General features: G+C 40.3%; 1 protein-coding gene across 1 annotated transcript in view; it reads right to left on the reverse strand.

Moving 5' to 3' along the window:
• LOC149290638 (signal transducer and activator of transcription 4-like) overlaps window positions 1-26,079 on the reverse strand; it is a 50,976-nt gene extending 24,897 nt beyond the window's left edge. Inside the window, exons 1-3 of the mRNA XM_089488437.1 lie at window positions 25,952-26,079; window positions 22,793-22,937; window positions 6,243-6,341 (exon numbers count right to left, since the gene is read on the reverse strand). Of these exons, the coding sequence (XP_089344563.1) occupies window positions 6,243-6,341; window positions 22,793-22,937; window positions 25,952-26,079 (372 nt within the window). The remainder of the gene's footprint in view (window positions 1-6,242; window positions 6,342-22,792; window positions 22,938-25,951) is intronic.
• Window positions 26,080-27,901: the final 1,822 nt, after the last annotated feature.

Genomic DNA, 27,901 nt, shown 5'->3' on the forward strand with positions numbered 1-27,901 from the left:
ATAAATATTAGCCCCTGCTGTCTATATATATATATATATATATATATATATATAAAAATATTAACCCCTGCTGTCAATATATATATATATATATATATATATAGATAAATATGACACCCTGCTGCCAATACATTTTATAATGAAACAAATTGGACCCTATGCAAGCATTTCCCTGGGCGCTCCTGCACCACAAAATAGGTATAGATCAAATAAACACATAAAACAGCACTTGCACGTATAGATCAACTAAATAAGACATACAAACCTACATAAATACATACATGATGTATGGAAACGTAGAATAGCAGGGATAGATCAACACATTAACACAAAAAACCCAGCTTTGCATGTGTAGATCAACTGAAATTCACATGTGAACTCAGCACTGAAGGCATAGAATCAGACAAACAAATCCTGTATTTGCAGGTATATAATAATAATGTATGGAAACAACATAGCATTGTGTGTAAGGGCAGTGTACATGTATATGTGGGTGTAAGGGCAGTGTACATGTATATGTGTGTGTAAGGGCTGTGTATATGTGTGTGTGTAAGGGCAGTGTACATGTGTGTGTGTAAGGGCAGTGTACATGTGTGTGTGTAAGGGCAGTGTACGTGTGTGTGTAAGGGCAGTGTACATGTGTGTGTAAGGGGAGTGTATATGTACGTGTATGTGTGTGTTTAAGGGCAGTGTACATGTGTGTGTGTGTAAGGGCAGTGTATATGTGTGTGTAAGGGCAGTGTATACATGTGTGTGTAAGGGCAGTGTATGTGTATATGTGAACTGAGCACTGAAGGCATAGAATCAGACAAACACCCTGCCTGCGCCATCTTGGTCCCCAAGGCTCAAGCACCCTGCTTGTGCCATATTTGCCTTTCCACAAATCAATTATACATCTATGATACACACAAACACTTTTACAGTCACTCACTAATTCACACTTTCAGTCACATAATTCATTCACATAATCTTTCTCACTCTTTATTTCAATATTCTTACTACCCCCTTTCTCACTATCTACCCCCCTTTCTCACTATCTAGCCCCCCTCTCCCCCCTTTCTCACTATCTACCCCCTCTCCCTCCCTTCTCACTTTCTATCCCCTCTCCCTCCCTTCTCACTATCTACCCCCTCTCCCTCCCTTCTCACTACCTACCCTCTACCCCCCTCTCCCTCCATCCCTATTATCTACTCTTTCCCCCCTTTGTAGTTCACTTAACTTCCAAAAGTCCTGTGGTGAGAGCGCAAGGCCTCTGTCTCCCTGCTTTCCCTCGGTGTGTGCTGCTTCACTGCTGAGCCCCGGAATATGCTGCAACCGAGCGAGAGCCCTCGCGGAGGAGACTGAGGGGCACCGAGCGGTTGCTGAAAACTTCCGGGACGGCGCTTCATTGTCCCGGACTGAGGCTGCCCAGGAACCGGGATTTAAAGTCCCATTGCGGGACTGTCCCGCGCAACTGCAGACAGAGTGGATAGATTATTGGGAGGGGCTGGCGAGGATCCAGCTGTCTTGGTGCACATTGGCACCAATGACATAGTAAGAGGAAGATGGAGTGTCCTAAAAGGTAATTTTAGGGACTTAGGTAGTAAGATTAAGAAAAGGACCTCCAAGGTAGTATTCTCAGAGATACTACCTGTGCCATGCGCTACACCAGAAAGGCAGCGGGAGATTAGGCAGCTAAATGAATGGCTGAAGTCTTAGTGTAAGAAGGAGGGCTTTGGGTTTTTAGAGCACTGGGCTGATTTTGCTTTGGGGTACAATCTCTATAGTCGTGATGGATTGCACCTAAATGCAAGAGGGTCCAATGTGCTTGGGGAGAGAATGGCTAGATGGTTGGAGGAGATTTTAAACTAGGAATGGGGGGGGGGAGAGGGAATAAATACCGGGCTAGACAGTATAGAAAGGGAAGGAGATTTACTTAGTAACCAGGTGGGTGGATCTGGGGGCTTGGTCTATACAGATAATAGGGAGAAGCATATATTTTGCCCCCAAAAGCAAGGACAGAAAGCGATTGCAGCATCGGTGTTAAATGTCTACAAATGCTCGCAGTTTAGGGAATAAGATCCATGAACTTGTAACAGTTGTGGCAACTGAGAATGTTGATATAGTGGCTGTTACTGAGACATGGTATAATGAGAAAAATGACTGGGACATATCAATACACCGGGGTACTCTTTATATAGAAAAGACAGAAAGGGCAAGAAAGGGGGAGGGGTGGCCCTATATGTGAAAAATAACATAAAATCTAACTTAATACGAGTTGGTGAGGAGAATTTAGAGTCGGTTTGGGTTATAGTACAATTTGGCAAAAGTAAAGTAACTCGCATAGGTGTGATTTATAGACCCCCAGGACAAGTAGAAGAACTGGATAATCTGCTAGTGGAGGAAATAGCTAAAATGACAGTGAAAGGGGATGTTATAATCATGGGTGACTTAAATCTTCCTGATGTGAACTGGAAAACGAAAGTAGCTGGTTGTACCCGGAGTGCAGATATTTTAAACTCCTTACTGGGATTATCTTTAAAACAGGTAGTTGAGGAACCAACTCGTAAGGAGGCCATATTGGATTTAGTGTTCACAAATGGAGATTTGTTAACAGATATTTCTGTAGGTGAAAGTTTGGGATCTAGTGATCATCAGTCTGTGCGGTTTAATATACGAACAGTGACTGAGTCACACCACACAAAAACAAAAGTTTTAGATTTTAGAAAAGCTGACTTTTCTAAAATGAGAATATGTATAGAGGAGTCATTATCAGACTGGGAAAATTTAAATGGCGTTCAGGAGAAATGGGATTTTGTAAAAGCTGTAGTATTGAAGATAACAGAAAATTGTATTAGGCTTGTCAGTAAGAGTAAAAGATTAAGGAAACCGCTGTGGTACTCTGCAGAAGTGGCCAAAATCGTAAAAGACAAGAAGTTAGCCTTTAGTAGATACAAAAATACCCAAAGTGAGGAAGATAGACAGATCTATAAAATTAGGCAGAAAGAGGCAAGGAAAGTTATAAGATGTGCCAAATCACATGCAGAAGAGCAAATTGCCCTCTCAGTAAAAAATGGAGATAAAACATTTTTTAGATATATAAATGAGAAAAGGAAAGTTAAACAAGGATTAGTTAGACTAAAAACAAAAGGAATATATGTAGAAGATGATAAAGGTTTAGCTGACTGCCTCAATGAATATTTCTGTTCAGTTTTTACAGATGAAAATTAAGGAATGGGACCTCAGTTGGGAAAAAAGACTGAATCATTTGAAATATGTGAGTTTATCGAGGCGGAGGTTCTACTTCAGTTGTCTAAGGTAAAGACAAATAAGTCGATGGGGCCTGATGGGATACACTCCAAGTTATTAAAAGAGCTCGGGGGTGAACTAGCAAAACCGTTAACTGATATATTTAACGAATCATTGGTAACGGGAGTTGTCCCTGGGGATTGGAAAATAGCGAATGTTGAGCCCATTCACAAAAAAGGTAGTAGGGAGGAGTCGGGCAACTACAGCCCAGTTAGTCTTACATCTGTAGTGGGGAAATTAATGGAAACAATGTTAAAGGAAAGGATTGTTGAAAATCTGAAGTCACATGGGTTTCAAGATCAAAAACATCATGGGTTTTCCTCAGGAAGATCATGCCAAACAAATCTTATTGATTTCTTTGATTGGGTGACTAAAGTAATTGATCAAGGTGGTGCAGTAGACATTGCGTATCTGGATTTCAGTAAGGCCTTTAACACTGTCCCACATAGAAGACTTATAAATAAACTGCCATCTCTGGGTTTAGATCCCAATGTTGTTGAATGGATCAGGGAGTGGCTGAGTGACAGACAACAGAGGGTTGTAGTCAATGGCGTATATTCAGAACAAGGTCTTGTTACCAGTGGGATGCCTCAGGGATCTGTACTTGGACCCATTCTCTTTAATATTTTTATTAGTGATATTGCAGATGGTCTTGATGGAAAGGTATGTTTATTTGCTGACGATACAAAAATTTGCAACAGGGTTGATGTTCCTGGAGGAAGAAGCCAAATGGCAAACGATCTAGGTAAACTGGAAAAATGGTCAGAGCTGTGGCAATTGGCATTTAATGTAGATAAATGCAAAGTAATGCACCTGGGGCATAAAAACCCAAGGGCAGAGTATAGAATATTTGATACTGTCCTAACCTCAACGTGTGAGGAAAGGGATTTAGGGGTAATTATTTCTGAGGATTTAAAGGTAGGCAGACAATGCAGTAGAGCAGCAGGTAATGCTAGCAGAATGCTTGGTTGTATAGCAAGAGGTATTAGCAGTAGAAAGAGGGAAGTGCTCCTGCCGTTGTACAGATCACTGGTGAAACCTCACTTGGAGTATTGTGTACAGTACTGGAGACCGTATCTCCAGAAGGATATAGAAATGTTGGAGAAAGTGCAGAGAAGGGCTACTAAAATGGTTTATGGATTACAAGATAAGCCTTACCAGGACAGGTTAAAGGATCTTAACCTATATAGCCTGGAAAAAAGACGTGATATGATAGAAACATTTAAATACTTAAAGGTAATCAACAAGGTAAAGGAAGAGAGTTTATTTAAAAGGAGAAATACTACCACAACAAGAGGACACAACCATAAACTAGAGGGGCAAAGGTTTAATGGTAACATCAGAAAATATTACTTTACAGAAAGGGTAGTGGACGCATGGAATAGCCTTCCAGCAGAAGTGGTAGATGTTAATACAGTAAAGTCATTTAAGCAAGCATGGGATAGGCATAAGGCCAAGCTAGCTATAGGATAAGGGCAAGTACTCAGAGGTTGGGCAGACTGGATGGGCCTACTGGTTCTTATCTGCCGTCACTTTCTATGTTTCTATGTTTCAATTGCTTGTATTGGTGAGTTCCACTAGATTTAAAAAAAAATAAAAAAAAAAGTGACCCTCTTTCACATTTTATAATGTTGGGAAGTATGCAAATATGGTTACATTTTCATAGTAGAATCATAACACAACAATGTTCTCTGCGGACAGTGTGACCTCCAGAATGATAGGAAACATGGCAGTAGGGGGTTTATTGGGCCTTAAGAAATAAGAATGGGTGACTAGCTGACAGGCAAATAGGGGGTGTTTGGAACCTGTACACCTGTCATAACACTGGGGAACCCAGTGTTAAAAATGTACAAGGTACCATAATAACAGAATATGAGGCAGGACTTTGCTGTCAGGGTTTATGAGGAGTTTTCTGTTTTATCCCTGTTTATTTTAAGACTGTTTTATACATTACTCCTTTTTTGTATGTTCTCTGTAACTTTTTTTTTTTTTATAAAAGAACTGTGACACACTCAGATTAAAAATAAATGAATCAGTTCTGTCTTTGTTCTCTAATTTTGAACTCATAGCTTTCGGAGTTAACAGGGAGAGCTGGCAGGCAGGTTCCTCCGGCTGTTTGGGGGGCTTTCATGACAAATGTGTATTTGTTAAGTTTTAAATCCTATATTTCAGTACATTAAATAAACAACGCACTGGTATTTACAGACTAAAATAAGCATAATATATGTATTAGAACCCACCACATGGACTACCTGCTCTTTTGATTTGCATAGTCCCACCCACACCAATTCAAATAGAATATTAAACAACAAATGAGTAATGCTGACTATCACACTGTGCAAAATAGAAACGTATTATTATAGTTAATAAGGGTAATTCCAGAATAAATATTCCTGAGGTGTAGTATAGGTGAAACAACTAATGTCGTTGGGGTTTATTCACTAAAGGAAGAGTTAAATCTCCTAGTTAACTCTTAAATACATTATGAAGAAACAACTCTGACTGGCCCTATATATTGTATAGTTAAATCAGTGAGATTTCATCAATCCTTCAGTCTCCTTACACATGTCAACTCTCCCTTTAATGAATAACCCCATTATATAAAAAGTGATGTTGCCTTATTTTGAAATGGAAAAATCCATATTTTAAAAAAACCAAAAAAACATATCATATATATATAAATATATATATATATATATATACACACACACATACACATATATACACACACACACACGTATATAAAATGAAAAGTATAGCCAAGTATGCATTAAAACATTTTGCAAAAAGTGAGTGTGTGACGGCACCAATTTTACTAAATGTAATAAATATACAATTTTTTTTTCTAAGACGCACAAAACATATGTAAGTATTTGTGATGAGTATTAATAAAATCCATTCTTGTTGTTATCACTACATTAATACATCTTTTGCATTCATATATATCACAATACCTGCATAGGCATACTGGCTGCTGCCAAAATCCTCCTCTCTTCACGTAGGCAGTTGGAAACCACCATTGCCATATGCATGGGATTTCCATGGTACTTCCCCTGTAAGAAACATTAAACATGTGAAATCATTTCTGGTTGTAAAATGTTCATAGGCATTCTTCTCTATAGAGGCACAAAAACAATGTCCAGTAGAAAGAAGGCTGTCCTCTTGCCTTTCCATTATACTTCTAGCTGACCTACACTTTGTATAATCTATAGACAGCAGTTAAGATGGGCCAAAATTGAGGCAGCTAATGAAGTAGCTAATAGTTGGACACTTCTGCTATAGTGTGTAACAAGTATGCTAATGAGATACTCCAGTCATCATACACTTTAAGACATAGCTGAATGGTCCCTTTAAATTGGGTTGCCCTCCTTGCTAAAATTCTTCATTTGCCCTGTCCCATGTTCCCTAGTTGATTGCTGTGTAGTAGATGGCTTAACACATCTCCTGCCAAGTGATATACCTATCACAATATCTGGCAGGATGTCGCTGATGTCTCGGGACCCCCCAATTTTAAGGGGCAATGGCTGGGGATGGGGCATGTCAAGACCCTGCTCCCGTGACTCGGAGGATTTGGGTGTGGAACCAAAGAACCGGAGACGGGCCGCTTCTCCAGTTCTCTGGCGAAAACCAGGTATCACCTCCAGCAATTCCATAAAAGAAGATTTGTGAAGGAGTCTTATGAGACCCCTTTTTGTGCACGTGCAGAATGCATTCCGAGTTATTTCAGTTGGCATATTTCCCTGCAGCCAATAAGAGGTGTGAAATATCTGATCATGAAGGAAGCGTTCCACTGCACCATTGGTGCTTTATTTTTTTATATGTATGATGAATGCATATTAAGGAACTTACAAAGCACTTTAATATGTATTATTGTCCAGTATGATGCCTGGGACATTGCAGTACCCAAAAACTGCAAATTTTTAGTTTAAGATTAAGCATTTGTGCTGTATTTAACATAAAGCACACAAAAATCTGCCTCATGTCAGTAAGAGAGTTACTTGGCTATTATGAGGTGGCTGTATTCTATTTTATACATAAAAGCATATACCTAGAAACACAATGTATTAAGTCATCAAATAAATGCACTAAAAAGGAGTAATGTGTTCGAAGGCACAAACGAAATTGATTAGCTTGTCAACAAATCACTCTGTTTTTTTATTAGCTTTCTTGCAAATATTAGATCTTAGATGATAGACAAAATATATCCCTTATCTTTCAGTAAGCAAAAAAATGGCATGACTACAACAGTTCACTGCTAAATTTGTCTATGCATTGGGAATATTAAAGCTAATCTTCAATCTTCCCAGTTATTCAATTTTAATGTTAACAAGACATTTACAAAACGTAAAATCAAAAAGTGTTGATCTCTAGAACATATACATAAGCAAACCACAAAAACACAAGTGTATTGCTTTCCAAGAAATTATTCAAAAACACATTTCATCAATAAGCAAGAAAGACATAATTTCCTTTGAAAGGAAACCACACTTGTCTTCCTATATAAAAACATAAGTTGGTTTAAAGGAGTTTAAGAGTTGATCTGCTACATCTAGATCTATCTCAGAGTTATCTGACATTAACCAAGCAAGCTCGGAAATAGATTCCCATCCACAATCTCTTTCATCATTCACTCCAAGAAATGCGTTGTGACTTTTTTTTTAGATCAAAGTATGGGTGGAAACACAATCGAATGTTGTGGTCTTTGCAAACGCACAAAATGGTCATACAACCATACAACAAAAGAGCCATACATTAATTGACAGTAATTAGGTTTTGAACCTATGAAAATTAACCACATTTCTTTGTTATCTAAGGAATTATCATTTGTACCTAGACCCTCTTTCAATCCTTTACTACAGTTTGGGGTAGCCGTATTAGTCCAGTGTATAAGAATGCAAAAAAACAGAATGTTGCAGAATCTTGTAATACCTTTTTTTATTGGACTAACAGTATTTAAAATAATAGACGAGCTTTCGGGAGTCCTCCCTTTATCAAGTCAAAAGCATTTCTGACCAAGCAAGAGGCCAAAAAAAAGAATGACTGCACTTTCCTCTGTATATAGACTTTGAGAAGCATTGGCCTATGTTAAAATCAGAGACACTGGTGCTGGCCAATACAATTTCTCATACGGCCAATGTCGTTCTATGAATTTTAGCTCTAGAATATCAATATCAAGTATTTATGTATATGGATACTGTAATGCATGCAAGTATATTACCCTTACCAAGGTATTTAAATCTCAGGTTTCTGAAATTAAATCATTCATTAATTGCAGCACCACAACATGTTAGCATGTTCCTGAGGTCTACAGTGGATAGGGAATACTTTTAGACCAGGGGTCCTCAAACTACGAGCGCATTTACCCGGCCCGCCGGGTGTTTTTGCCTCAGGACATCCATGTGTTCCGAAAGATGCTTTCGAAACACAAGGATGCCTCTGTGAAGTCCCTGCGGCATGCATTTACTTTAAAAACGCGGGGACCGCCGGGAGCAGGCGCACGCAGCGACGTCACTGACGTCCCATGCGTGCACCCATGGCAACCGAGCGCCGCAATATGCCGGCATATTGCGGCGCTCAGCAGTGAAACAGCCGGCACCAGCAAGTGGCTTTTAAACACTGATGCGGATGAGAGAGAGGGGCACCTAGCAACCGCTCTGCGCCCCTCGTTCTCCCCCCGCATCCAAAAAAAGAAGACAGCCTTTAAAAGCTGCTCGCTGGTGCCCGCTGCTTCACTGCTGGGCGCCGAAATATGACGTCAGTGAAGCAGCGAGCGGTGCAGGAAGAAAGAAGCATCGTGCTCCCGTCGCTGGACTTCAAGGTGAGGGGGGGGGATATATAGTGGGTAAGGGGGGAGAGGATATATAATGGGTAAGGGGGGAGAGGATATATAATGGGTAAGGGGGGAGAGTATATATAGTGGGTAAGGGGGGAGAGGACATATAGTGGGTAAGGGGGGAGAGGATATATAGTGGCTAGGGGGGAGAGGGTATATAGTGGGTGGGGGGATATATAGTGGGTAGGGGGGGAGGGTATATTTGTTGATTTAACTTTACTTGTTCTTCATTTTAAATATTGTATTTATTCCCGTTTTGTTTCTTCACTTCAAAATAAGATATATGCAGTGTGCATAGGTATTTGTTCATAGTTTTTTTTTTTTAACTATAGTCCGGCCCTCCAACGGTCTGAGGGACCGTGAACTGGCCCCCTGTTTAAAAAGTTTGAGGACCCCTGTTTTAGACCTTTCAAACATTGAACTATGGAGCACACTTTCATCTATACAGGGACCACTGTTTTTGATACACCAATCTCACATCTTAAGTCTTACCATGAAGGGAATTAAAAAAATGTAACATTTGTAAGAATCAAAAGGGTCACAACAAGCTGACCACATTTCCTCACTGCAATTAAGAGACACTAACTTTCTCACCTACTTTCATGACTACATTGCATCAAAGTTATGCTTGAGAATAAATAAATATAAATATGTTTTTATAATTATTATGACACATGCTGTTACTAAAAAGTCTTATGATTGCACAAAATTGGGTCTGGCCCACAAAAAAAACAAAACAGGTAATTTGGCAAGTATACCAAAAGTTAAATTTTATTCCAAACACAGGCTACTCACTATTTGTTTATTGTTATAATTTTAGTGGTTTATTGGGACATTTACTCAAATAATATTTGGCCTCAACACACAGAGGTTGACTCAGTGTTGGTGGGTCAGTGCAGCTCTGAAGCAGCCAGCCGCTAACATGTAAAATCAACTAGAGGCTTAGCAGCCAACCAGAGGCTGAGCTCCTACCCACCAACTAGAGCCTGAGCCGGTACCTGCCAACCGACCAACCGGAGGCTGCCAACCAGCCAACCAGAGGCTGAGCTGTCATCCACAGGTTAAGCTGAGAAGTGCCAACCACCCAGCCATAGGCAGTACTACTAAACCAGGATGTGTGAGTGACACTTCCTGCACTGTGTCGCTCACTCTCCATTACACCCACTGACACAACATCCAGTGATGTCATGAAGACATCCCCTCCCTGCCAAAGTAAAAGCTTCATCCATGTGCACTGCAGCAGTGCCTAACCTATGGAGGATGTTGTGACATCCTCCATCATCATCATCATTTTTGTTTCCATCCCGATGCTTTTTCATTTTCACCCACAGTTTATCACTCTCACTGGTGGTGATTGCATCTTTTGATTTCCACTCATGCATAAATCTCACATACAATTTTTTACTTTTGATCACTTGAAACATTTAGAAAGACTGCTACTGAAAGATATTGTCTTACTTTTAGATGTATTTGGTTTAACATTGAACAAATATTTAAAAAAACAGAAGCAGCAATTAGAACATATTGTTTTCCAAATCATTATTAAAATATGTATTGATATTTGTATTTTCTGTATTTGTAATGAATATGAAATGAATACAGTATCAAACACTTCAAGTGGCAAAATAACTAATGGCTATGTATATACAACCTGTAACTAAAATGCACATTCCTGATTTTTCATTATTCAGGATATCACAAATGAGTCTTTTAAATAAGCATTTAAAATACTCGCCAAGTGATAAAATCAATCATCCTATAGCATAGATTGATATAAATAGGTTCACACGCTCACCATGTCTTAAAACATATTTTCTAATAGATCCCACTGATAAAATAATTTCCACTACTTCATCAAACTACATTCATTAACTTAAAAGAAAAATCTAAATTCTACCCTAAACTTCTCCAAGGGAGCCTTTGGAAATTAGTTTGAAAGATATAAACAAGGTCCTAAATATAAATACATTCAAACATAACTTAAATGAGTGAAAAAAACAAGCCCTTATTGATCTCAGAGGACAATAGTGTAGTAACCAAAATAGCTGATAAAGGTTGAGGTATAGTTATTATGGATGTAGACAGGTCCTGAAACAATTAGAAGTGGTTACCATACCAAAACATTAACAAATATTCCAGGCTCTACTGTAAAGTCTAATTTGGAGAGATATCTAATAGTAAGAAAATAAAAGGGCTTTTTAAATGATAAAAATATTCATTATTTGAAGATCCAACACCCGATAACACATGTGAAATAATATCACATGTTTTATATAATCCGAAACTACACAAAAATCCATCCAAACCATCTGGTAGACCAATAGTCTTAAGTTCCATTTTATCACCATAATCAAAATACCTAAATATTTTACTTTAGTCCTATATATAAGAACCAGAGAAATAGACATTGTGAAACCCAGCACCCAGTGAAATACACCAGCTGCTATCAGGACTAGTCTGCAACTCCCCACAATCAACACACTTGAAAAATACAAATAAATAAAAAATACAAAATTGTCCATGTTTAAAAAAAGTGTTAAAAGGAAATGGCAAGTTTACAATAACCTCATTTCTCGTTCTCAAATGTGTAACACTCTGAGGAAGCCGCATCGGTCGATACTCTATAAGGTACTGAATCTTAATTTTTAAGTGGCGACAACTAAACAAAAACAAATCCTTGGCAAATACGGACATATACTACCTGTAAGAGGACTGTGCCAAGCATCTGCAATATGACTCACATTTTTTGCATGTTTTATTGTGAGGGAAATTTCAAATATACCAATAAGTATATCCCAGTACACAGTGTACGCTATGATTATTTCCTTACACCCTGAGAAAAATAAGCTGACCACATTCCTCCAAACTCTTGAATCCAAACACATGGATGTGATTACAAGGAGCCATTTTTGACTCTCTATCTGTGAGTGCAACCACAAAACATAGCCTAGAGCACACCCTTATAGTATACATACACTATGACTTTCCTTTGTTTTCTTTTTTCTTCTTTACATATTTGAGAACAACCGACTCGAAAAATAAGCTTATTGTTAACTTGCTATTTCCTTTTAACACTTTATAATATCACACGAAGAAAATTATACTTCGTATTCCTATGTAAAATAATGCCCTTCATACCTGAAGGATTCTCTTATCATCCTAGAGGTTTTAGAATGTGTCCAGTGGCAACAAGACACATTCACATGAAAACGGTATACAAGCAATTCAATGTTCTTTAATAAAACAAGCAAGAATGTCTGAAGACCTGATACAGTATGTTTTGGCAGGCTTAAGATTTGTGTCGGAAAACAACTATTTCTGGTTTCTAGACAGCTTCTATGTGCAATCTAGTGGTACAGCAATGGGCACTAAAGTAGCACCAAGTTACACAAATATTTTATGTCAAATTAGGAATAGAAGTATATACATACGAGAAACTGGAATGAAAGGATCATATAGTGGCATACCGTCGCCATATAGACGATTTATTCTTTATATGGAATTGTTGGATTTTAATAGTGGTGTTAAATCAAATAGCTATCAATCTACACCATAGCTTAAAAATCAATTGATGAAGCTCATGTAGAGAAACGCGTTAACGTGGGAATGGTGGAAGGAGCCAAATGAAGAAACACAAAGTATGCAACACACTTCGTTGAAGACATGCTACTTGAAGGATCTTGAACCTGATGAGACTGCTCCTAGTCCGCTAAGTTTTCCAGGGTTGTAACTACTTTTAATGTATCTTTTTTAGTAAAAACGAACATGTTATTTAATATTGGGTATCCTGTCTCCTTTTTTCGTTCCTGACATTGTTTCACCCAAGTCGCAGGAGATAGCTCTGCCAAAATCCGGATTTGTAATCATGCCCCTTTCATTTCCTGATATTTATTAGCTTTGGTGTAATAGGCTCTACATTTGTGCACCTGCACTTTTTTGCATTGATTGTTGTAGGTGTGTTTGAAGGGTTCTTGCACCTGAGGGGTTATTTGCTGCATGACAAATAATTATAAAAGGCACCTACACATTCACATACGATTGATTACATTATTCAGGACATTGCTTACACATTCCCTACCAACATATCAGCCTTCGGTCCTTCAAAAAATCCCGCAAGACCCACTTCTTTAAGGACGCTTACAACATAGCACATTAACACCGTCCCATATTCCTTTAGCTCACCTCACCTAGTCCCTCTCCTGCAATACTTTTACTAGTATGTGGCTGGTCCATCCCTAACGACGGCACTTTTACCTATTGTGTAATACACCCTTAATCCCTCTAGATTGTAAAATCGTTTGAGCAGGGCCCTCCTCACCTGTTGTCTCTGTCAAATTGTTATGTTACGTACTACTTGTTATGTCCTGTCCACCCATTGTACAGCGCTACAGAATTTGTTGGCGCTATATAAAACAATAAATAATAATAATAATGTTGAAACTTTTGTTGGGCTCTGAGGCTGAAGTTTAAAAGGAGTGGGATCTGGGATCTAAAAATTGGCACGATCCTGCTTGAGAGGTTCAAATTCCATAAATATTAAAAAGTAACACACACACAACATTGAATAGTGAATACACATTTAGTGTGTCCTTCCAATAGTACAGAAGAAAACCTTTTTTCAGTATGTTACTTTACAAAAAGAAATTATGAACTTTTGTCCTCAACAGTCATAAATATTAGAGATAAGCACTTCTATTTCTCAGTGTAATATATATATATATATATATATATATATATATATATATATATTCCTAAGATTCTGGCCCACAAGCCCTGTGTCTAACATTTTATATGCTTACATCTAACCTATATATCACATTTAGGAAGCATTTTGACATTTAAGATTTTCTTTACACTTAATTGATGGAGTATTTATTTTTGAATGACCAAGTGTGACACACTTTTTCAAGAAAAAAAAATGCATTCTCGTGACCTACATAAAACTGACCACAAGAAAAGCAGCAATGTTAACCTGTGGTTAAAGTGGCATTTGCATTACAATTAGCGCTGGTATGTAAATGAACATTGAGAAACATAGTAATAGTCTATTGAAATAAAATATTATTCTGCCACAGTAATTAAATACAGAGGTCGCCTAAACCAGTGAATGAGTGATGTCATGCTCGCCTGCACACCTTACATACGCGCATTATGTTGCTTACCTGTGGCAAAGGGGTACCCTTTGGCAGGGGCATAACTAGAAGCCTCAGGGCCCCGGTACGAGAATCTGTTAAGGGCCCCCCCACCCACAACCCATCTACCCCCTTCTCAGGCTATCTAACCTCTCCCTCTCCCCCTTTCTCACTATCTACCCTCTCCCTACCCCCCCTTCTCACTATCTACCCTCTCCCTACCCCCCCTTCTCAGGCTATCTACCCTCTCCCTCTCCCCCCTTTGTAGGTCACTTACCGACAGTCCTGTGGTGGGGGCGCGAGGCCTTTGTCTCGCAGCTCTGCCGCGGTGCGCAAGGCTTCACTGCTGAGCGCCGGCAGACAACTCACGCTCCCACCACTGCAGTCAGGGGAGGGCTGGCAGCCTAAGGCATGGGAGGCAAGTCTAGTCAAGTGGCCCATTGCGCCACCGAATCAGCACACCATCCATGCCCATCTTTTGCTCATTTTCTAACGCATATTCATGTAATGTGATGGGACTTGGAGTAAAAAAAATATGTTTAATACATTAAAAAACAGCTAATCTTTGTAAAAAAATAAAAAATTGAAATATGGAAAAATTGGACCCTAGGCATTTCCTTGGGCCCCTGCCTGTAATCATCCCCAGAGTCCCTTTGTCCCTCATTCACTAAGCCACACCTCTGTTTTACTTACTCCCTGTAGTTCAGGTATAGATCAAATAAACAACACATGTAAACAGCACGTGCATGTACAGATCAACTGAATAAGAAATACAAACCCTGTATTTGCAGGTATACATAAATAATTCATGGAAACATAGCATAGCAGATACAGATCAACAGAATAACACACAAACCCAGTTTTGCAGGTACAGATCAACTGGAAATCACATAACAACTAAGCATGAAAGGTATAGATAAAACCCCCTAAATTACAGGCATAGATCACAGGATGCACACCCCCAAAGCCAGCCCTGGTGTCCACACTGCCCACATAGAACCCGACCAGCACCAAGATAACATTAACAAATTACAGTCCAGAGTGAGCCAACTTTGTCCCCAAACAGCCCAGCGTGAGCCAATTTTGTCCTCAAACAGCCCGCCCTGACACCAGTACAAGCTCTGCAACACCGACACCCAAACACACACACCAGGACAGGCACTGCCACACCGACACCCAGACACACACACCAGGACAGGCTCTGCCACACCGACACCCAAACACACACACCAGGACAGGCCCTGCCACACAGACAACCTGTGAGGTTCGTATTACCAGGGGGAATCCGGAATGCAGGAATGGAACACACTTGCTCAGTACAGAACACGCACAAAGGGCCTGGTAAGGGTAACAGGGCGCTTGGCAGTGTAGCTGTAAGCACGGGTGGTCAGGATGTAGCCGTTTAGCAGACCAGGGTCGGTATGCTGGAGATACGCAGGAGCCGTTGAGATAGCCGGGGTCAGGAAGCCAGAGGTACACAGAGTCGTTAAGGATAGCCAGGGTCAGGATGTCAGAAGTACATGGAGTCGTTGGGATAGCCTGGGTCAGGATGCCAGAGATACACAGAGTCGTAGAATAGCCAGAGTCAGGATGCCAGAAGTACAAGAGAACCGTTAAGCAGACCAGGGTCAGATACCGGATAAACAAGATACGGAACTTGAAACACGGAGGGGCTCACGAGATACAGGAAGCACCAGTATAACTGAGCACTGAAGAACCGATGAATAAGGTTTAAATAGCCCGGGGGGGTGTTCCCCGACGTCCGGGACGTGATCGCGTCCTGTGTCGCCATAGCGACACAGCGGAATCCAGTCGGCGGTCAGCCTCATAAATATTCATGAAGCGTCCGCGCGCGCGCGAGCGGCTGCTTCATGTGGCAGTGAGCAGTGCCGGCGTTTCTGCCGGGAAGGAGAAGACGTCTGGGACTTGTTTAAGGTAGGTGCCTTACACAGCCAAACACACAGACACCAGGACAGGCTCTGCCACATCAACACCCAAACACACACCAGGACAGGCTCTGCCACACAGACAGCCAAACACACAGACACCAGGACAGGCTCTGCCACACTGACATCCAAACACACACACAAACCAGGACAGGCTCTGCCACAGCTACACCCAAACACACACACACGCTAGGACAGGCTCTGCGACACTGGTTTGCTGTTCGTTTGTTTTTACCCCCTGTGTATTGATGCCCCAGCCACCCTCCCTTTGGTTTTAATGTATTTCCCCCCACACCCTTGTGTATTGCCCCATGTGGATTTGTGCCCCCAGCCAGCCCCCTTTGTACATTATGCCCCTTGTGTATTGCCCCATGTGGATTTGTGCCCCCAGCCAGCCCCCTTTAAAGCGGCCAGCGTGTCTAACCGCCACTTTAAGACTCACAGCCACATCGGCTGCAATGGCATCTCGGTTTGCCGGCCAGTTCAGCCGGGCCACCGCAGATGCTGCGGGCATTAAAGGCGGCCCTGGCGTGGCCGAATCGTCCATTTAAATGGGCGGCCGCGTGGCCGCTTAATGTAGATTCAGGGCGGCCCCCCTGCCCAGCCTGCCCCTGACTGCAGTTGGGACAGCTCTGAGGCAGGCAGCAGCGGCGGCAAGCGGCAGCGAGCAGAGGAGACAGAAGGGCCCTGGAGTTCTGTCAGTCAAGGGGAACCAAGGGGTGCCGAACGGTCGTTTTAAGCAACCGCTCGGCACCCCTTGGGCCCCTCTGACTGGCAGAACTCCAGGGCCCGGTCGCAGTCACGACCCCTGCGACTCTGGTAGTTCTGCCACTGCCCTTTGGAACAGGCAAGCAGAATCAGGCGCCCATGTAAAGTAAACAAGAACAGCTTGTTAGATGGGCATCTGTGAAGCAAACACTGATTGTCCTGATTGATTATAACAAATAGCACAGCAAAAAAAAATAAAAAATCTAACTAGGCAAAATCGACTAGGACGAAATTTTTGTTTAGTTTGGCTTGGATGAAATTCTGAGGTCCCTGACACCTTCTGGACTCACCTTTCATTATAGAAATGGAAAAAAGGTTCTCCCAGAGTTAGAACGGTCAAAGAGGCGCGGCAGCAGCAGTAGTAGTAGAATGAAAGGCACATGCATCCCAGTGGAGCTGGACTGAATTTCCCCGATATTATACAGTATATTATACATATTATATTGTCACCAATACTTATTGTCAACAATATGTATTAATCAATGAAGAATAATACAGGTTTGGCTAGTAGCATAAATGGCCAATCACATCAATCGCAGCCATATCAATCAATGAGACCACTTCTTTTTTTGGCTACATCTATCTATCAGTCATTAATATGCACCCTCCTACACACAGTCCCTCCTACTTTACCTCATCAATGAGCCCAAAGCGGCTTGTAATGGTGCAAAAACGGCTTGTAATGGTGGCTGCTACACTTGGAGATGAATGGACTAACCAGGAAGATTTTTTTGCACTTCGTTTTTGTTAGTTCCATAAGAGATGGATCTTATCATTACACAATAAGCAGCTCAAGTTATAGATATGCCAATAACAGTAAAAGTGTTTCATGTGTCAATGTAGTCTAAATACGACTGGTAAAAAGGGACTGTACCTACTACCTCAGAAATGTGGAAATTCCGCAGGCTAATAACAAACACACATAGACATCATGGTTTTTTTTTCCACAAACAAGTTCCGTCATTTCTCATATTATAGATCTGTGTCTGGAAATGTAGGTGCCATCCATATTGACTATATTCTAAACGAGTTAACATTATGACCTTTCTGGAAAAATGTTAGTCATCTTATTTTTGTTTGTTATCAATTTTTATTTTTCTTGAAATTACAGTTACGAAAAGCAGCAAGACAAAGAGTAGGCTTTTCTGTGATGTCATTAAAAATGTAGAATTTAGAAAGATTTAGAAAGTTTTTATATGTTACTAGGATGACATGATGTTCTTGTTTTAAGGACAGTCCCCCATTCAGACCATGTTTTCTGCTCTCTGAAACCATATTTTGGCACGTCTTTTTAATGACAGGTCAGTATGCTAATAAACTAATAACTAACACACATATATATCCAGAACGCTCTGACATCCATGACGCTAATGTTGCTACCGTTTCTTTATCACAGGCTCATACTACTTTGCTAACAATATACCACATTTTAATAAGCCGTACAACTGGCCATGATCAACTCCAATAGCCTATATTAAAACAACCATAGGATTGAGGGCTTTGTGTTTATTAAAAGCATGGCATATGCTTATGTTCTAGCCAGGTTATCGTAGTCTTTGCCTCATGGAGAAAGAACAAAAGCTGGGAGCTGGAATGCTGAGAGACACAGGTACAATCATAGTGCAGTAAGTCATTGGCATTAAGCCTCACCCAGCTTGAGTGACAGTATATGTATATTATATATATATATATATATACACACACACACATACGCTAGAGTATATGCAAATCATAAAAATGACATGCACCTTTTCCTCTCTCCCTGTCCCCCTTTCTTCCTGTTCCCTATTCCTCTGTTCTGTCATCCCTGTTTCCTCTCCCCCCTCTCTCTATCCTCTCTCTTCATCTCTGCGTCTCTTTCTTCTCTTCATTTCTCTTCCACTCTCTTTTTTATCTCCTCATCTCTCTTTTTTTATCCCTCCCTCAATCCTTTTTTGTACCTTTTTTACTTCTCGATTTCTTAGTTCTCTGCCCCATCTCCTTCTTTTCTGTCCCTTCTTTTCCACCCCTTTCTATACTTTAAACTCCTCTCTTTTTCTTCTTTCTCCCATTATATCTTTCTTTCCTTCTCCTCTCTTCCCTTCTTTCTTTTCCACCTCTCATCTCCTCTTTTTCTTCCTTTTATGTGCCTCCTTACCCACCACACACTATCACTATTCAGAACATAACTATTTAGTAGTTCCAACCCACCCAGCACACATAACACCGCCAACCTATATAATGTATATATCCTTTATTATTGATATCTATATCATATTCATTCCACCAAATACATACTCCTGGTTCTAAAAATCTGGTCTAAGGTATATACCGTATATTTTTTGAGACTTTAGTATATCTTCTATTTCTCAATTTTGGTCTATTTTATATTAATATAAAATTGAATATAAAACATTTTTATTATACTAATATTTTCCATTTTAGAGTATTTTGGGTTGCTGTATAATTTAACCCTAGCTCAAAACTTTTCACCTTAAATACATTTTTTATGTAGTTTTCATCTGTAACATACAGGGCTTTACCTCTATCACCCTGTCAAAAGAAGCGTAGTGAATTCTGCTCTCTTCTCTTGCAATTCCATCATTTACAGATGATCCAAATAGGAATTATAGATGATGGATCATCCTAAATTTGACTGGGTCTTTTTTAGGGACCACACCAAGCGGTGAGACCTTCAAATTGTGAAAAGGCAGAGATTCAAAGTGTCAGCCATGTGGCCACAATCAACATACTGTCTCTTTATACACTGGAACCAGAGAGAGCATCCACTATTTTTTCTTTATGTCAGCACTGATTTGCATGCCTAAAGGTGATACCTCATACATATTCACTACCTGTGCTGACTGGACTGCCTCCAGACAGCATGCCTCCCACCTTCCCTTATCCTGTTTCCTGTTAGTTCTATGGTTTCTGTTGCGGGTGTATTTTTTTCACCCTATGTTCTCTTTTTTAGTCACAGCAGATATTCGTTGCCAGCCCCTTCTCATTGGAAGATCTGGTGCCTTGAAAAGGCTTGGGGAGACAAGTTATGAGGAGGCTGATGGTACCCAGAACAAAAGCTCTTGGTTATGTTCGTTGTATCTGCCTGTCGGGTCCCCCTGGCCGCTGGTCCATGGTTATATTGGCTGGTGGTGTATAATAAAGCTATGGCCGATGCCGTCCCACAAATATCTGTTGTGCTGTTATTGAGTGAGGATTGTCGTATTGGGTTTTAGGGTAGTGGGATGTTTATGGCTAATGGGCCTAAGCGATCAAGCAAAAACTAGGAAAAATAAGAATAGTGTTATCTATATTTTATGCCTTTGAATTGCCCACCTGAAGTCACACTGTCAGAACTTCCCTTACGAAAAATTACTGCAGTTTTTTCTGAAGTAATACTGCAGTTTTTTGGACATGAAAAAACTGCAATACTGCACTTTTACTGCAGTATTACTGCACATTTACTGCACTTTTACTGCAGTATTACTGCACATTTACTGCACTTTTTTTTTTATATTGCAAACCTACAGTTTTACTTCAATGTACTGCAGCTTTATTGCATTTGTACTTCCGTACAAAAATAACTGCAGTACAACTGCAGTACAGTGAAGTACAAATGCAGTAAAACTGCAGTAAATGTGCAATAATACTGCAGTAAAAGTGCAGTATTGCAGTTTTTTCATGTCCAAAAAACTGCAGTATTACTTCAGAAAAACTGCAGTATTTTTTTGTAAGGGTTCTGCATCCCATTAATTCAGGAGAAGATACAAAGACTGGCACAGACAGCAGCTTGACAAAGGCCCTGTTTGGCCGAAACATTGCTTTTTTTTTTGCTTTCTCTAAATAAAGTATCCTAAAGATTGGAAGCTGTTTGGAGTGCTGGGATTCCTTTTCTTTGTTCTTGAACAGGATATTAGTGAATGTTCTAAATTGGCACCTTGTATTCTAATGGTACATAACTCAAATAATTTCTGAATTCGCATTTAAAAAAGCTCTGCGCGTAAGTACAAAAACAGTAGGTGGCTGGTCAACAAAGTTAGTAGGTCTGCCAAGGTGTTTTCACTTATTGTATTGGAAGTACTATGCCACTATGTGTTCATCACATAATATACCGGTATTTGGAAAGTTGCTTAACTTGTGTTCAGGCATATTTCACATTTTAGACATTTTTTGTTATCTCCTGCCACTAGAAAATGCATTATTATGTATCATAATTAGAAACAGAATATAATTGTACCAAATATGTTTTAAAACACACCACATAATGACAAAATAAACAATGATTCAGGAAGTAATAAAATCAAGGATATGTAAATCAAGCAGTCCAAATTATATAATGCTATACAAACTGACTCCAGGAAGAGCCCCTTTATAAACAGTAATCAACAGGAGTATATCCCTGCTTCAAAACATGATGTTATGTTTTTATACTGCTGTTAAGCTGTCTTTTTAGAAAGCTTAATTTAGAACTACATTTTCAGCAAAACTTTATGAAGAAGTACCAGTAATGGCATTTTGTATTTGAGAAAAATAATATAATACATAATCATTTCAAAAAGTTGAAATGAATACTGCCACGGTAATGAATAAACCCCAATGCGTGAGTATTAGACATGAGATTTCAGAATAAATCATGAATAATCAGGCAATATCAGTTGCTTTTGAAGGATTATGGAAAAGGTTTCTCACACATAGTCAGAGCTCAGCTCAAAACTGTTTAAGCAAGTTATAACTTCTGTCGCTTTAATGAAAGTTTTTTTATATAGATATGATTGTCAACATAAACTCAAAAATAAAGAAATTACGTAAAATTTGAAAAAAATTTCATCAAAATGATGCTCAACGTACTATTGTTGTTTTCTATGCATTTATGCTAGACCTGCTTATGTTTGTAAGATATTACTAAGCTATTTCGCATAATTATGTTTCATATGGGAGTAAGGGGAAAGGACTTGACATGCGTTGGCAGAACACCCACACTTTGTTATATTTTGTTAAACTACACCTCAATGGGCAAACAAACAATTAGAATTGCTTCAAAATGTGTCAGGCTCCCAGGCCTTCTCTGTGAATGCTCCGGAGTAACCGATCTTCCGTGGTTCCCCCTGCTGCTCCAGCCACACTCCATGCTGCCACTCCATCGCGAGTTAGGCTGCGTCCCCGGCCTCTAGTAACACGAGTGCCACGATAAGTGAGCACCTCCATGTTAGTGACGGCAGGGGGCATTTCCTGACATCCGTAGATGCTGCAGCATTGGTAGATGCGGGGAGGCAGGGAAAGAGGCTAGCAATCTCTTAGGGGATGGCATAGTGTAGTATGGAGGAGGCGGGATCACTCTGAATCTAGAGGGAGGGGCTTTACCTGACAGCCCCTATAAAAACCCTGCACACCCTTCATTAGGTGCTTAGTTATTGAGCTGACTAGCTGGTTTTCTTCTGCTCAGTCCCAATTCCTCCTGCGATCTACCTACTCTGCTCGAAGTCCTTCCTGGCATCCGACCTTGGCTTGTTTACTGGACTTTGTGTATATCTCCTATGCTGACCCCGCTCGTTACCCATTTTGCACCTCTGCCGCCTGTCCTGATTGCCTACCTGACTTTCGCTTTTGCCTTTGGCCCTTACCTTTTCGAACTCCCATGAATACCTGCTGGCCTCCTAGCTCTCCATGCTGATCTACGCTCCCAGCACGTCCCAACAATATGCAGGATATAGACATTTTATTCTGGGAAACCTTGTTTAACTTCACTTCTTTTCTTCTCTGGAGTATTTTGTTTTCTGCCATTTTAGCATTGGTCATACAGCTAATGACAAGCTCAAGCATTTCCTATTTACATTATTGTATCTTACCAAAAGTAGTTGCTTGATTCTCTTAAGATTGTGCCTTAACAGTAAATTTTTCTCCTGGGAAACATGGTTTAATTGGTCTTCAATCTGAATCATAAGGTTCTGGAGGAGAATAGCAGCCAATGAATCACTGTTAGACGCAGCATCCCTATAGAAAATATCAACAAGAAAGAAAAGCACCATATTACAAATCCTATTTATATGCCATGCTAAAATTATAGATAATTACTCTTTTCCCAATTCTGAGTACATACATTGTTGCCATTATAAAAATTACAGACAGCATTGCCAAAAATAACGCTTATTTGTCACGCTACCGACAGGGAGATCCTCCGGTTCCCCCGGCCGGCAACGGCAGCCGCCGCGAGGTAGGGGGAGACCCCCCGCTTCGGTCCGGCAGCCGCAGCTGCCGCAAAGAAGAGGGAGACCCCGCTTCTGAGCGGCAGCAGCAGCCGCCGTGAGGTAGGGGGAGACCCTCCGCTTCAGCACGGCAACCACAGCCGCAGCCACTGCAAAGAAGGGGGAGACTGCCCGCTTCTGCACAGCAGAAGCAGCCGCCGCGAAGAAGGGGGAGACCCCCCGCTTCTGCACAGCGGAGGCAGCCGCTGCAACTTGAAGGAGGACTTACCTCATCCACGCTGGGTTCCCAGCAGCTTCAGTCGGAGTACAGGTCCGGCGCTGGTGTCCGGACACGTTCTTCTTCACGCCACTTAGTGGCGCTGGCAGATACTACATCGACCTATATTGGGAGATTACGTGAACGCCACACACAAGATGGCCGCGCAGGAAGTGACGTATCGGCAGTTTGAAAATTTGGCGGGAAATCCCTAATTAGTGCCCTAACTCCCGGGCCTATTTAAGAGACGCTCTAACACTCAGACTTTGCCTTCTGATGGTCGTGCCTATCTCGGTAGTGCCTTCCCAGTACGCGTTCCTGTTGTTTCCTGTTATTTGACCTCGGCTTATTCCACGACTATCCTGCTCTCCGGTATCCTGACCTCGGCTATTCCTACGACGATCCTGCTCTCCGGTATCCTGACCTCGGCTATTCCTACAACGATCCTGCTCTCCTGTATCCTGACCTCTGCTCTCTGGACCATCCTTTGCCAGTCCTACCTGACTTCGGTGTCTCCTCTGTACGCTGTGTCGTGACATTATTAAAGTATTTTAAATTAATACAATCAATGCAGAGCCGCAGCTCCCATCCCCATGGTCTGAAAAGTCTCTCCACTGATTGGTTGCTCGAAGCAGCCATTCAGTGGCAGGAAAACATTCCGATTAAAATCAATGAGAAAACATTCCACATGCCACGTTAATGGCAGTAAGTAAATAGCTGGTGGATGTGGAAAGGGGCAAATGTATATGGAGATTCTGCAGAATTCCTTCATATATTTGTGATAGGGACACTGGATGAATTTGTATGTACCTCTTAGCTATCACATACATTAAAGTGCATATAATATCTGGAGCACCCACGCTCTTTCTCATTAAGGTGTTTCATGTGGTATATTCAGCTTAGAAAAAGCTATATGAATATTTTGGCCAATTTAGACTGACTATCATCAAAGCACCTAAAATAGTCAACAACATCGATACTCCAACAAAAAGAACATACAATAACGGTAATGATCACGCATTAATTAACCACAGTGTATCAAAGAATATGTATTATCTCAACATATGTAATTATGTATACATCAACAAGACATGTCTAAATGAGCCAAAAAACGATTAACAAATTTTTTGGGCCCATTCTTTTTCCTGCAACAAAAGTCTTTCCCTGGCCATTCGGTTCGGCCGGAATTTCGGGGGCATTTTTAATTTGGGAACGAAATTCTTTGCCCAGTGTCCACATTCACTCTTTCACACTGTCACTCACTCTCTCACACTCTCATTCTCGTTCATTCCTTCTCTCATGCTCTCTAAATGTTTCCCTGTCTTCTCTTCTGACCACTTCCGGATCTTCTTTCTTCATCTGCATCTCGGCAGACATAAACTGGCAACTTCTGCCAAAATGGCGGTGCTGCGGTGATGTCCTCCTTGATCATCCAATCAGAGGAGAGGACATCACTGCAACTGCCGTCATTTTTCTCTCATGTAAACTGTTATGTCAGCAGAAATGTCGACAAAGAAAAAAGATACCAGATTAAGGATTGAAGATAGAATAGAAATGATAGAAGATGAAGATGCAGAAGAAGATGTGCAAGGGGAAGTGGTCAGCAGAAGAGGAAGTGATGGCAGAGAGTGAGTGAGAGAGTGACAGTGGACCCACGAATGGTGTTAGAAAAGTATGAGATTTCTGGGGGGGTTTCGTCGTGGGGAGGTCTGGCCTCGTTTTCAGGGCTTTGTACGAACTGCAGAATTTACCAAAATTTTCACACTGCAATGATACTTTGAACTTAGGGAAACAGACAGTGACATTTGCTTTACAAATGAAGAATGAGGCACATGATATGAATAATATTTAAACTATACACTACTGTTACCGTTATTTAAAAAAGAAAGTACACTCTCTTTGAATTCTATAGTTTTACATATCAGGACATAATAATATGTGGAGGTGATCACTCTTACAGTATCATTTTATCCAGGGCATTTGATTAGGAACACCTGCTACTTAGCATCTACATTTCAATGGAAGCAATAAGGATGTACTTAGTTTTTCACACCTAGCTTTTCCATTTTGGCTTTATTTTTCTTGAATAAATCATGACATGGTGTAATATGTCATGTGTTGCCGTGTTCCTCTAATGTTTAGACCTGCAGATAATTGTTATGTCCTGATATGTAAAACCATACAATTTAAAAATGGCATACTTTCTTTTTCACACGACTGGATAAGTTAATATTTTTCTTTAGAATCTTAGAGGCAGTATCTCAATTAAAATGTTTATTTAATCTTGATGGCTATCTTGACCCATCGTTAATCTCTCTCTAGTGGGAAACCTAACCCTGCACAGTAACTCAAAACTGATTTTGTGATAACTTGTGTTATTTTTAGTTTGTTTTAATAAAACCCCATTTTTTTCACTGTTATTTAACTGGGCACCATAGATTTAAGCAGCATAGATTTACTTTCAAACTGCAAATGGAACCAACCAGACCTGGAAGCATAATGCAGATATAGATTACGTACAACTTAATTTAGATAAAAATACTTGCCAATCCTGACTCTCTATCCATCCTGCCAGCTGATGTCGTACCTCCATAGGAAATGTGTCATCGTAAAACTGGTCAACTTGCTCCAGAAATCTCTGTTCCAGTTGTTGGACCTGACTCCACTGAGCCATACTGAAATAAAATTAGTCGGAATAGAGGAGTTACTTTTTTTTTTTAAGGCAAACTAAAGAACATAATCAGGTTTACGACAAGGAGCCCATAAATTAGTCATATTTATCAGCTATAGTTTAGATTAGCTAAGTGTTTCAGTGTCCCTCTCTGTCTTTTTAGAGCTATGTTAACGTAAATGGGGAAACACAGAATACGAACTAGAACTAGGATGCCTTAAATGCAGGACAAAAGGGGCAGCTCCCCCGAGCCAAGTCATTCCTGGGGGGCCCATAGCAGCTGCCGCTTGTGCCCGCAGCAACCGCAGTTGCAGGGGTCACAACTGCGACCGCTTCATCCACTCTAGGGAGCCCGGGCAGAACCTGTGACCAGTATAAATCCATGGAACATATGGAATAGTCATATTAGCATGTGTATGCACAATCCCATACATCTCTAGCATGGTGTGTGGAATAGCTGGCTCAATAGGTGCTAGCGTCACTTTTGCAGCAACATCCCCTGCATCACAACTAGTTACACAACCAATACTCTGTTACAACACTGAGTCCAGTTTAGTTAAAACAGTTTTGCCATTTTCTGGTATAATTGCTGTGCTGGTTCATTAAATTGACTTGTTCTTATAACAATTAACTGAGCAAACTAATGTCTTCTTACCAACCTGAACACACATTTCCGATGAGATACATGGCATTACCAAGCACCTTTTTGTTAAATCTTAATTTCAATGCAATATGGCACATAGATACTCATTTGTGAAGATGGACGGGTTTCCCCAAAACCACTTCTAAAATGTACACGTAAGCTTATGTTACAGCCCAGGAAGGCTTGTAGGTTAAAAAAAAACTAAACATAATATCCCACATGCTTTAGCACTTCCTGGTTTACAATAACATGCGTATGTCAAAGAGAAACGACATTTTTAAATAATCAAAATTTACAAAATAAAGTGTCCTTGATACATCGTATCAGAATTGTCTGGAATGAATAAATGAAAATGTGTGGTGTGTCAAGGAAGTATAGAAAAAAGTCCAACCTTTTCACCGATTTGAAACTTCTTTCCTCAGTTTCTATTTGTCACTGAAGTCATATCAAGCATAAAACAACTTTAAATATTATTCAAGTTGTTTACCACAATGAATTATGTTAGGAAAATCCACCAGGTAATTTATTTTATTGGATATTACTAAATAATATTTATATTGCTAAATAACATCAGTGATATTGAAGGATTGGGAAATGTGACTGTTTAACCTAAATTTTCAACTTCCTCTTAGCCCTTCATCTTCTACATCTGCTTCCTAATTGTGTTATACTTAACTCTCCCTCCAAAAACAACTTCTCACTTGCCCCTGCCTTCCCTCACAGGTGGATTAGTACTGAATGCTGTTATATTGTCGGAATGAATGCTGCTTCTTGAGAATGCAAAATCCAGGCTGCCCTGTGTAAATTCTGGACAGTTCTGAGGAATGAGATTCTGCATGATACATCAAGACGAAAATAGTAAATGGCTAAAACTAAAATCCAAAAAGAAATAATACAATGCATTGGTGGCTGCACATAAAAACTGCTTTGCAATGCAGCAAAAGTAAAGGATTTTAGAACTACCCACAATTGCTCTTTATGCAATAATCAAAACCAAACAAAAAATTTGTATCATTTATAATATGCAAAAAAGGCAATGAAACAAAAGCTGAAAAAAAGTTGTGGCTGCATTTCCTGAGGAAACTAAATACAACAGTTGCCTCCCCTTGGCCAGACATAGTAGATTTATTACTGTGGTACTTTATTTACCACCGTGATAATGTTCTAAGGTATAATATATAT

The sequence above is a fragment of the Sceloporus occidentalis genome, unplaced genomic scaffold (assembly GCF_023333645.1).
Source record: "Sceloporus occidentalis isolate IW3139 unplaced genomic scaffold, rSceOcc1.0.p SCAF_38, whole genome shotgun sequence".
NCBI classification, from domain to species: domain Eukaryota; kingdom Metazoa; phylum Chordata; class Lepidosauria; order Squamata; family Phrynosomatidae; genus Sceloporus; species Sceloporus occidentalis.